At 41.7% G+C, this 13,248-nt stretch overlaps 1 protein-coding gene across 2 annotated transcripts in view; it reads right to left on the bottom strand.

Annotated features, from left to right (window-relative positions):
• The window catches only part of mettl24 (methyltransferase like 24), a 49,770-nt gene extending 37,053 nt beyond the window's left edge, over positions 1–12,717 (bottom strand). The window contains exon 1 of one of the 2 annotated variants that reach the window (XM_061747042.1): positions 12,040–12,717. In XM_061747042.1, coding sequence (XP_061603026.1) covers positions 12,040–12,330 — 291 coding nt within the window. In that variant the 5' untranslated portion in view covers positions 12,331–12,717. Of the gene's footprint in view, positions 1–11,602; positions 11,658–12,039 lie in introns of those variants that run through there. The other variant, XM_061747043.1, reaches the window with a different exon arrangement.
• Positions 12,718–13,248: the final 531 nt, after the last annotated feature.

The raw sequence follows: 13,248 nt of genomic DNA, 5'->3' as shown, positions 1-13,248 counted from the left end.
CAAGCGCTGCAAGTAAGCGGTCAAAGCTTTTAGTTCAACAGCATATTCAATCTTTTATCTTGACACTATGGAAAAAGGGAAAATGAAAATGGTTTTGGCAGACCAAGAGCTTTTAGTTCATCAATTTATTTTTTCAGAAAATGATTTCGACAGGCCATTTTTTTCTGACCACTTGGCCGACAACTGAACAGTAGCTGATGCCATAAAAAGGTAAAGACATGTGACGTGTAGGTGGCTGGCGAGAGATGTGGTTTAATGAAACAATTGGAAGTTGATTTGGAGAATGTGGTGTTTATCGATATTTACTCAGATATATTTACGACAGCCTCCAAATGTTCTATTCAAAAATCCTTCACACACTTGCTGGCATTTGATGTCACTTCATGCTTTAAGCTTGATTTATGCTTCTGTGTCCCACCTACAGCCTCGCTGGTGTTACTTCTGCGTTATTGTTTGCGTCACCAACTGCGAGGAAGCAGGTTAGGTATGGTGCCGAAGAGTTTCCTTTTGTTTACCTCCTGCATGTAGCTCAGATAACAGCAGGCTGAATACAGTACGTGTTATGTGTGAATTGGTGAAAAGCTGAAAAATGTTGAACATTAGTTTTTTTGTACAGACATTGCAGCAAACTATTGTTGTACCCAACTTGAAAAGTGTCACGGTTTTGGTGTTGAGTTCCTGTTTTATTTGGAAACCCGTGTGTTTGTGTTTTAGTTATGTCTTGACTTCCCTTGTTCTCATCTGCCCTGATCGTCTGCACCTGTGTTTCATCAAGCCTTCTGTGTATATCGTGTCTTGTCTTGCCCTTGTTCCCTGCTGGTCTGTACTGTTTCCTTCCTCCATGTGTCGGGTTATTTTGGATTTTGTCATGTTCATGGTTTTTGCAATCCTGCTATGCAGCGCTTTTTTGTTTGTTGAAGTTGGAAAATAAACTCCGGTCTCCTGCATATGGGTCCTATCCTCCACCTTCGTGACAGAAAGTGCTTTTATTTATATATTCACACATATATATATATATATATATATATATATATATATATATATATATATATATATATATATATGTGATTGTGTATACACAAACTCATTCATTTATATTTATTTCAAAGGATTTAAAACACTCTGTTATCACAGTTCACAAGTGGCAATGATTAAAACCGGTCATTCAAATAATATATAATATCAAAAGAAAAAAATGTTTTGGTCTGAATGGACTTTCACGGTTTTCATTCTTATATTTAACAAGTATTTGCACAGAAAAAAGGTAAAAAACAAAAGCTTACTTGTTAAATTTGATGAATGACTGCCCCTCTAGAAATATCAACTTTATCTCTTGTTGTGCATTGTACAATTGTTATCGAATGGAAAATTATTATTTAAAACTACAACATTTAACCTTCTTTTACAACATCTGACCTTCTTTTCATTCCAAATACTTAATTCTCAATACCGCTATTGAGTCACTTAAAATGACTCTAATTCCTAAAAGGTAAATGCTATTTTTTTGTGGAACTTTTCAAATTAAAGCTAGAAGTTTACACTTTGATCACCTCTTGATTATTTTATTTCAGGAATCTGAAATAAAAGGCATCTGAAAATACCAAATTAAAAAAATAAAAAGAGAAAAAATCTTGGACACATCTATATATATGATTATACAAAGAAACAACTGTACTGAAGCTGAATATTTTCAGAAAATACGGAGACAGACCGTTGGAGAAGATGCATCTGTCTAGTTCCTGAGATGTCATCTCTAGTGGTCTGACAAGCCTGGCTTATTGGCCAATCCCAGCTCACTGTAAGAGAGACATGGAGTCTAACAGAATTAAAGCTGGGGATTACACTGATCTCCCTCTCTCTCTCTTTTTTAAATGGCAGTAATCTTCGAAGAGTTAAGCCTCAGTCTCAACAGCATGGAGACCCTCTTGAGGACTGAATGGATGATGAAGAGTCTGGCTAAAGGTGAAGCGTTCAAAGGAGTGAAGGAGATGGTGGAAACTAGGAAGCTCAGGCCCAGACGGTGTGAATGGAGAATGAACAAGTGGTTCTACTTTCTGTACTGTTTCTTATTCAAAGGGCGACTAACAAACCCACATCTGGAGTGCATTTACTGTAAGACACTACAGGAGCGTGCGACTAAAAAGCAGAGAGGGAAAAAAAATGGAACCCTTACAACAGGCTAGAACTGTTGTAATAGAGAAGAATAAAAGCTTTGTAGGCTTTCACTTCCTAAGGTGCAGCATGAAAGACGTTTTTGTGGTTATTTTTCCTCAAGCCATATTAAAATGAAGCCATCCCAAATTTAAACATTGCACCGCGATCACGGCACAATAGTTAGAACAATTCAGGAGCATTGCATGTATCTGACTTTTCTTGACTTTTCAGTTTACATTAAATCTGTTTCTGACAGCTTCATAAATATTGAACGCCATTGTATTCCATGTAGTCTTCAAACTTGTCATGATATGTGCCATGAACTTTACTCTCCATAGTGATGGGTGTTGCCTTGGTAACATGGTTCCCTTCCAATCACATCATAGAAGCTTCACTCATGAATACATTCATAAAGTACTGAGACATGGCTGCTCTTCTTCCTCGCAACATGGACTGAAATGGTTGTATATGATATCTACATTGGACCAAAAACGAATGCTGTAAACACTGTCCTCTCATAGCATCTTGTTTGAGTTGGGATCTCTTGGCTTGCATCGCATGAGACAGATTGGGGTCTTATTGTTAGCAATATCAATCTGTGTGTCTGCATGTGTGAAGCTGCCGAGCTCAGTGTGCGACTGTCTTCCTGGAAAATATCCCAGATATGAGAGCAGGGTTTGATGCCTAGTTGGGACGAGCAGAGGAAGCTCGCTGAGCACCATATGACCCTTAGTTCCTGAGATGGAGTCGGTAACCGGCAGCATGACGGACTAACAGCGAGATAGACCAAAGGAAACAGTGATTTCTCCACTCTGCTGATTCTCTTTCTTCATTTTCTTTCTTTTTTCTCCTTTGATTTCTATATTAATAGAAAGAGACAGCAAACATTATGTTTTTTTGGTTCACGATGAGATTAGTGTCCAGCAGCAGTGGCTCTAATTCCAACAAGAATTTGAAATGCAAGCAGAGACAAGCCCCATTCACACAGCAGGTTCATTCTTCATTCATTCTTTATTCAGCCAGCGCTGACCAAAGCAGTGAGCAGAGACATTGGTGACTTGTTGCTATCCATGGACAAGGAATGGGCCGTCTTTGCACAGAAAGACAGAATGCTTTGTAAAAGTGGACACTGGGGAGGGAACAGGAATGAGGATGAACACGGAGATGGAAAGAAGAGGACATCTCCAGCGCACCTTTTATACCTGAAAGTCACGACAAAAGTGCCCTCTCTCATGTCTGCATTTGAAGTGAGAGCCATTACAGCTGCTTGTTGATGTGAAATGCATTCTAGGGTACTTTTACTTGAGTGTTAAATCTCTGCTTAAGGAGCAGAAGCACATCCGGGGATATTCCTCGTACTTGTTTAGATGCAAACTTTGAACTGTAACAGAACTTTTACTATGATTGATCACAATTGCAGAGGACCATAAAAACAAACAGGAACACATATTGGGAGAGACTAACAGATTCCCAGGGAGATCTTCCTCTCCACTGACCCTTACATGCCTGGGACGGAGGACAAAACCAATCTGCTGGCATCCTTAGCCAGACTGCTTTTTAGGAATTTGTATTACATGAACATTATGTAAATCAATCATAACAAACTGGATTTTATTCATTTTTTTTAGTTGGACTTGTATTGGACATGTTTATTCTCTCCATACAACCCGTCAATGCCCTTAATGACTTTTGATGGGGATTGGTGCTTTTGAGTGAGAATATATGGTATAACTGCAAACATGACTAATGGGAAATGTTACTTGGAAGGGTTTCTGCTGCATGAAGACAACCTTGTTTTCTTTGTGAAAGACAAAGTGTGGCTGTCTTGAAGCAGGGAATCGTAGCTTGTGTGAACATGTGTTCATGGTTGGAGGAGAGCTGCTGAGATGGGAGCTGTTGTGTCCAGTTTCCAGGTCAATGCACTCATTCATATCAGCTGCGGAGGAGCCTAAAAAAACGTTCTGGAATGTTCCAGACAAGGCATCCACGTCTGAAGGGCGTATTGTGCGATCCTGACCCTGGACTTTTGACAATTTGAGCCTTACTCCATCCCCCCCGTCACCCTCCGCTGGCCTTCCCACCGCTGTCCAGCGTTAAGCAGTTAGCACATGCTACAGACCGACTGTAAAGTGCATTGACAAGCTTTTGTTTTCTCACCAGTAACATTTGGTTTTGATCACCACATTTTTAAGGTTGGGATACTTCCAGCTTTCAGCTTAACATTTTATGAAAGAAGCAATTATTCAGAGCTCTGGGATGATACACTGAGATATCACTTAGTAAGTACTCATATAAACCTGATGTGAAAGGGTGATTGATTATCTAAAAGCTTTCTTTGTGCACTTTCCCCTCATAACTTGGCTCAGACTCATAGCCAGCTTTGCTTGTGGTCAGTTTTGGATACTAATCCCACACTGAGGAAGTATGAGCCTGTGTAGAAGTGTTTATTTCTTTAGGGTTGTTGGCACGTTCATACTAGAATAGATCTGCAGTGTTATGGTCCTGAAGTATTCAAGATCAACTCATACAGGAAACATAAGTCTTAAGACAAAAATCATATTTGCATTTGAATATGATGTCCATTTTGATTTTTAATGCATTTGCAAAATGGGTTTAGAACAAGAAATATAGAGGAACAGTGCAGAAATGGTCTAAGCTGGGATCTCATTCATGGCATGCACCGTTGGTAAAATACAGGAAACCCTGGTAAAGAGAGGAGGGTTTGAGTCAGGTGACATGTCAACTTCTCAGCCGCTGATTTCTTGTGACTCCCTGGATCCCCAGGCGAACCAGCTGGAGGTCAAAGATCCCTGAGAACTAACTCCCATCACACCTCTAGGCTTACAGAAATCAAACCCTCTCATTCTTTATCAACAACCCCCATCTTTCTTGATCAGTCTCTGCTGGGCCGAAGCTTTCGATATTCCAAACATGACCACTCAATAGCAGCTTAAAATCCACACAGTGGCCCTTTCTGTCAAAGCTGCTAGCCACACAGAGCTAATCACTCCTCATGAGGCAAGTAGTCGTCAGTGGCAGTTGTTTTCTTGCTCTTTGAAACAAATGTAATCACAACCGAATTGCAAATAAATTAACCAAACTTCTATCTTAGTGAAATAACACACTGAATCATAAAACACACCGAATAGCTATATTGCATAATTAATATACTGGTTCGTTTATCATTAAAATTATCATCATCGTTATATGTACCAGTCTTTTAGTTCCAGATAAATATAAAGACACAGTCCTGGGCATTCCCATCCTCTACCACCCCAGGGAGGGCCCTGCACTGAGCTCATTGTCTCCTCCTTAACCTGAGGAGTGAGCAGGCCACTTCCTTTCACCAGACAGGGTGGGGTTTCTCCGGCCGGACGTAGCGTGTGGAAGGATCACGTTATTCCGGCCAGATCCTCCCCACCCCATCTGGCGCCCCGGTTGGCCAGAGGGGGCATGTATAACCCAGGACTGTGTGCATGTTTTTGTGCCAACCCCACCCAGGGTGTGGGCGCTGAAGTCATGGGGGAACTAACACACACTTCAGCGCCCACAGCGTCCCCGGCGGGAATCGAACCCAGGACCTTCTTGCTGTGAGACGGCTGCACTACCAGCTGCACCACCGTGCCCCCGTCGTGTTTTATGTTCAGAAATGTCCTAAAATTTCAACGCCGGTCTGAAAAAGTCAGCGGCTCTGCTTTGCAACGTGGTTCTGACCTATGAGGTTTCATTGTTTGTAATACATGAATAATGGCTAGTTTATCTTGGATAAAGCCCTCAATGATGATGATGGTGAAGTATTCCTTCAGAAAAGCATTGCTGTGACCACACTCGTGCTGCGCTTTCGCTGTCGAAGAGCGGTGAGACCAGAGGCATTAACAGGATTAAGCAGTCCAAATGTAGTCATGGATTTGATTTACACAACTCTTCAGATAAGAAGGGTAACTTCTCAGAAGCTGCAACATAGATGTTCTTGAGTTGAGAAAGGTAAAATATCACTGACTTTCAACATATTATGTAAAAGCAATAGTCTATTCTTGGGAGGAAGCAGTTGCAAAAAATTGAAAAGCTCCTCTGTCAACTGGTGCTCTGAGCACAAATTTCTGCACTGAGGACTGCATTTATTAGCATACAGGGAATTTGTGGACATAAATTGTTTGATGAAATAGAGATAGATTGCTGCAATGTCAGTAGAGATGACTGCGGCTCATTATTTGTCAGCTCCAACAGCCATAAGTTATGCTTTATTTTCCCTGTTGCCATGTCTGAGCTACACATAAAGGAAGCAGACACAACAAAGCTCAGCACTGAAGGCTTAGAGCCAAGTGAAGAAAGAAATAGCATCCTAGTTTGACGCAAACCAGGAAATACATTAAGCTGCAGTTAGTCCACTGACCACTGGGGGCTGACTCCTAAAGCCAGCTTGTCCAACAATGCAGCATAAATAAACATATTTACATCCTGCTTTTTAAAATAGTTTTGGCCCCAACGGTTGATTTTACACCAAATGACTAAATATAGGCTACTGGGAGTGAATTTATTTTGTAACACACACAATTTGTGCCTAATTAGGAGTATGGTCTGATGGCTGGCAGCAGGTATAGCTAGCCATCATCGCTTCAGAGACTTAGCGCTCAGCACTGTCTACACTTGACTGCTTTTTTATTGTAACAATGATATGGCTTGTTGTGCTGTTAAGTGGACTAAGAGACCACAGCAGCTGGGTTTGGGCTGGCATGGAACGGGCAAAGTCCTTCATTTCAGTGACTTTCAACTTAGATCATTACAGGATCATTCAAAGCTGACTCACTGGACTGTTAGCAAAGGACATTTGAATTGAGCGCTGCCGGGACCTGCCAGAGTGGAAACGACAAGTGGTGGAGGTCCGTTGGGAGCCATAATCACTCAGTTTGTTACTTGCGGGCTACAACAGTAGGCTTGATGTTACTGTTTATATCTATTACAACAGTGGTCTCTAGACGCTTTCCAGAGACCCAGCACATGCTGGTCCTAGCGGAGCTTCTTGCTTCAGCTCTGGCACTTCACTCATTTTCAATGTCATTTTGGTAGCAACATTTGAAATGAGGATGTTTGGACACGTCGGATCAGAATACAAAGTCATAAAATGTCATCATAGTTTAAGCAAGGTCAGCCAAGTTAAATCAGCCAACTTGCAGTGACTAAACTAAGGTGGGCATGTTCAAGCTAGCTTCCAGAGCTGCTATTTGCAACATCGCGTCGAGCTGTACAAGGCAGAAAGACGCTTCAAAATACCTCCAAAAATACCTCTGGGTGACATCACAGGTTTCCTCCTCATGCAGTCTGTGGCTACAGCGCTGCAGAACAGAACCCACCCTGCCATCATTTGTTGGTGTGATTACGCAGCGACATAAACAGCAATGAACACATATAAAAGTACAACGCACTGTATATCCGTATGTTGGCAATCTCTGTATTTGCAACGAAGAAGCATAAGTCGCACTCGATTGAGGCCAAACAGCTGGTCCCGTGTAGACTGACTTTTTGCTTTTACTTGCAGAAACATTTCACAAACTTGACTTTAAATAGATCCTTCTGTTTTCCAGCTGAGATTGATGCCTCACGTCTCTTCCTGCCACCGGCAGTTAGGTGACAGCAAAACAGACACGAGAGGCAAAGTCATTTAAAATATGATGTCATGTGGTGACTCCTGGTGACCTATTGAGCTGCCAGCAGCTGTTTCTTCCTCAGAAGAACATGTCAGTCATAGAGATTAAACTTCACTCTAGTGTGAAGGCTAGATGTGGCGCTGTGACTTCAAGACAGTAGTCTTTTTATTTTTGCGTTAATGTCATTGGCTGAGTCATCGGTGCAGTGTCTGTTCCTCTCTATTTTTCTCTTGCGCTCCCTGCTGTTGTTTCACATCCGTCTATAATTTACCAACTCATCCCTGTCTTCTTTTCCCAGCGGGGAGCAAAGCCTGTGCGAGATAAATGATTAAAGAAGATGGGTGTGTATTTATTGAGATGTCTGACAGCTAAGAGAACAAGTTTCCTTTGAGTTTGGTTATTACTAAAAACAGACCCGAGGCCAGTCGTGCTCAAACACACGGACACACACGCAGTTTAGTGAGTGGGACAAAATTTGTCAGCTACATTCTCCCCTGTCACCTCCCCACACGGCACAATCTTTATGAATTATTTCTGACCTTATTTTGTTCGAAGCTAAACATTCTTAACCTGTTGAGTTTTTTTTTTTTTAATTAATTTTCATTCAGATTCAATGGTGATGTGAAGAGTTGGTGTCTATTAGAAAGTTATGCACAAAAAAACTCAGTTTTAATGAACAAAATGTTGAACAACATCACATGAATATTCTTAGCCGCCAATCTTCCATCACACATCCAAACAGAAATTAGATGTTTAATACTCCCATCTGAAAAAAATGTGAGTTCATTCTTGGCTTCAAATGTTAGCTTTATCTGGAATTACACCTTGCAGGCATTTTGCATAAATGTTCAACAGACTCTTCCAGCAGCTTTCTGCTTTTTTTTTGTGTGTGCAGTGTTCCGTCAACTGCAAAATGTTTGGCTTTTACTTTTCCATCTTTATTCGGGCTAGTGTGCTGAGGATTATCATCTTGTCCCAGAGGTCCTCTTCAACTTCCGACACATGGCCTCGCTGTATCTTCAAGCGCTCTCTGCTATAAAGCAGAACTCATAGCTGATTCAATAACAGCAACCTGCCCCATCCCTGAGGCTGTCATGTAAAGAAAACAAAAAAGAAAGAAAGAAAGAAAAACAGCAATTTTCCTGGCATCCATCCCATTCAGGTTAAATCTGTGTAATTTTCTTCTGATTGTTGAACATCATTCAGCTGCAGGAGTTTGCTGAGGATCTTCTGATGAAAGTTTGATATTTGTGAAAAGTTTTTTTTCTGCATCTAGCTCTCTTTTGTTGGGCTGCATATATTTCACAGCCTGCTCTGAATAAAGTGATTGGCCCTTACAAAGGATTTCACATCATTTGATGTCAAATATTATATTTGCAGCAGTGAAGAAGTCACTAAAATTCAACATGGGACTGACTTGCTCTTTTTTCTATATTACTGATCTTTTTCGTGATCTGAATATTATCAAAAAAATCTATTTTTTGTTGTCATAGTTATTATCATTATAATTATAAATGTGTGTGTGTGTCTGTGGGTAACACATCAGGAAAAGTTTAGAAGACAATCTGTTCAACATATTTTGAGCAGTTTGCATGTTCAGATGAAACAAGAACTTCCTGGACAAGTATTCACTTTTTCACTCACATGTACATGTTCAAACAATAACTGTCAAACATCTGGACACACTCACGTGTTCAATAATGTTACATGCGCAGGTGTTTCCACCAACTTTTGACTGGTACAATTTCAATGTTTTACACAAACAAATCATCAACCATTTCAGCTTAATCCCTCTTGGAAGGGTCCCCACAGCGGATCATAGTCCACACATCGATGTAGCCCCTTTTTACACCGGATCCCCTTCCTGCCGCAGCCCCGCAAGCCCGGGGAGACCCAAATAATCACAATTCAAGCAATTGCAACTGCAGCTCTGCCTCTACCTGCATATGTGTCTATAGTACAAGTACCATTCCATCTACTATGCAGGAGAGGAGTGTATGTGATCACCATGGAAACAAGACGAAAATTAGGTTGATTGGCAAAAAGGGAGACAAATAATTTATCTCTGCCCGAATGCCCCAGGCTCCACAGGCTCAAACATGTATCTAGTTATTTATTTTCAGAATCTACACATGAGCTCAACCTTGAAATCTGAAAATGCTCCCTGAAATTATCCCACCTTCACTGAGCCCTCAGCATTCTGTGGCTCAGATCTTTGCAATCTTAGGAGGTATTGCTATTGCATTCTATATGCACAACTGAAAGTATTAAATATATTAGCTAGGATTATTGCTAATATTTCTAATATAAAATATGGTCTGAAAGTGCAGATAAAAACAGATGTGAATATCTGCAGTTCAAAAAGATGTCGCGAAACAATTCCTCAAACAAACATTAGTTGATCTCCACTAACTCCCTTTGGGAAATGTCCAGCTTTACGGCACAAATAAACATACAGCCAAAACAAGTGTCAGAGAATAAATAAGTGCAAAATTATAAGCTTCAAACTTATGCATAATCGTATGGTGTGTGTAGTTTTTTTCTGATCACTGGGTTGCGGTCTGTGGCATCAAATAGTTGTCACTTTAGCTACTAAACACTTTAAGTAAACTTGGTTTCTGAGCTTTGAACGTCACAGAGCATAGTTGTGGCCTAGGAATTGTATGCTAATTAGACTAACTGCTCTGAGTGGCTCTGGGTTGGCCAGGTAGGCTCCATGGGCAAAGCTTAGCCGAGCAACCGGAAGCGAGCTGAAGCCCAACATGCTCTACTTTCTGCTTCATCGGCTGCTACCTGATGTAGGAACCAAAACAGCCTGGGGCTCCAGTCAAGCCACCGTCCCCCTCAGACCCTTTCAGGTTGATTAAAAAGGTAGCTGCTAACCAACGCAACCCAACAGCGAGCTGATTGAGCTCTGAGCCACCACAGGCAGCGTAGCTAATGTTAGTTGGTATCATATCATAGTTGGCTAGCATGAGCTAACATGAGCAAAAAAAAACTATCTTGTGGTAACTAAAATGTAGCTCTGAAATTTGGGCGTAATTTTCTTTAATTGTGCTTTATGATGTCTATAAAACAAAAGGGCTACAATGCAAAACACAATAAACGCCTAGTCTAAGCATATCATTATCATTATCAACATCTGCATTGTATGATTATAGATCTGTTGAAAGGAAAAATCTATCAGCAGTGAGAGAAATATGGGCGAGAGGTGGAAGGAGAGTGGAGAGTTTTAAATTGAAAAAAGAAAAAGGAGAGCACATGGCACAGGGTTTTCATCCAGGCCCCTCCAGGCCATCTTAGGAGACAGAATTTGTGCTGAGATTCAGGGAGAATGAGCATATGGAGTTGTATATAATATTGATGGCGCTCCAGTGCTCATCTCACATTGCGGTATGATAGCCCTGCAGTCATTTCTGTGGCTCTTTAAAATTCAGCACTGTTGTTAAGTTGTTAAAGATTTAAAGACGAACGTGAGCAAGCATGTATTGACAAGAAGACAAAACAAAATTAGGAAGCGCAATGGACAAGAAGGAAGAAGTCAGGAGTGGTGGAAGGGCACATTTGTTGTGTGGATGGTGGATGTGGATATGTGGACAGCTGTAAGATGGAGGGATAGATAGATGGATGTGGAGATCAAATGACAACATGAAGACAACAGCAGAGAGCAGATAAGAATCAAAGAGAAACACTTGTAAAGAGAGGAAGAACAAAGGGAAGTGGAGGTTTGTTAAGCTTCAAGCCTCAAGCATCCTTTACAGGTCAAGTCTGTCTGGAGTTTGTGAGTGTGAGCGTTTATTTACCTGAACAAGCATGTATGCCTCAAAAGACGTTGCGTTTGAACAGCCCTTTGTTATTGATGCTGAGATTTGCAGCAAAGACAAGAGAAGTATGTCTGAGTTATGGTGTGTGTTCAATTTGAAGCAGTTTAAACTAAAGACATGTGACATAAAAAGACAAAAGAAAAATGACACGGAGAGCTCTGTGCTGCTAGGAACCGGAGTGACAAATGCTGCTTTCAACTTCAACGTTTTCCCAGGCACTCATTGAGCACGCATTGATCCTGCTGCCTGTTCTGCCTTCATCACCCTCCTGGGATTACCGAGAGTCAACCTGGTGACTCGCAGCTCCTGTCTGAGCCACCCTCAGCGCTGCTACACTGAAAAGGGATCAGATAACCTGACGAGAGTCTTTCTCACAACAATTAAGAGCAAATGAGTTGAAAACATTTTAAGTGTACCTTTTTGTGTGGGTGAAGAGGTGGGCAGCACTTTGTCGAACCGTCCAGTGTGTGAGCATATGAGAGTTCCCTTTTGACGCCTGTGTCCTGCTCATGTGCTTCTGCAGAACCCGGTTTCAGTCTGCTTTTTTGACTCTTATTAGATTGGGTTGGACCTCCTAGAACCAGGGGTGCAAGAGCAGCCTGCCAACGTGCGTCCAGGTAAATAAGAATGCACAGACACACGGCGGTGAGCACCAAGCCCAGACGTAGCAGCCATCCCACGCTGAGTCGCTCTCTGCACATGTCCATCTGCTGATTAGTCCTCCACGTCTCTCTGGGTCTCCTCAGTCCATCTTCCCAACTGGAAGTTTAGGTCTGGCCTTTTCCATCTTTTTCTTTATTTATCCCATTCTTTTTCTTCTCTTCTCTTCTCTTCTCTTCTCTTCTCTTCTCTTCTCTTCTCTTCTCTTCTCTTCTCTTCTCTTCTCTTCTCTTCTCTTCTCTTCTCTTCTCTTCTCTTCTCTTCTCTTCTCTTCTCTTCTCTTCTCTTCTCTTCTCTTCTCAAGTTCACACCTCAGCTCCTGGAACATCCCACGCGTGAGTTTGCATCTCAAGCAGCAATTTGAGTCCTTACAAACAGATTCTGAACTATAGTGTCTTTGAAAACTTTGGGAACTCCCTCCACGCACTCGAAAGTCCCACTTTAACCAAAAACACACACGCCCCTTTAATTTGCTTTCGTTGTTCGCTCCATCAGGCTCACATCACATAAACACACACACACACACACACACACACACACACACACACACACACACACACACACACACACACACACACCCCTCTGTTACTCTGCCCGGTCTCGCAGTGGCTCCTCCCGCCCGGCTGAATCTCAGATTACTGTGCAGCTCCAGATATGGGCAGGGCCTGCTGCTCTGCTTTGGGTTCATGCAGGAGCCCTTTCAGCATCTGTTTCAGCAGCTCCCTCATCAAACACGACAGCTCAGAATGCACAGCATTCCTCAAGTCTATCTCTATCCCTGTCTGTTCCATGTATACAAGTGAAGGTTCAGGGGATATGAACAATATTTCCAGAAATATTTCCAGAAAATATGCCGTGCTTAGTGATTTGTATTTGTGTTTTTGTCATGCAAATGTTTTGCTACATGAAGAAGTTGCACTTTTGCTTGCACAACTTCTCTTTCCCGATACTGCATCATAATCATG

The sequence above is a fragment of the Cololabis saira genome, chromosome 18 (assembly GCF_033807715.1).
Source record: "Cololabis saira isolate AMF1-May2022 chromosome 18, fColSai1.1, whole genome shotgun sequence".
Classification (NCBI taxonomy): Eukaryota; Metazoa; Chordata; class Actinopteri; order Beloniformes; family Belonidae; genus Cololabis; species Cololabis saira.
Note: the sequence above shows the minus strand (reverse complement) of the source record. Positions and strands in the feature narration are given on the sequence as shown.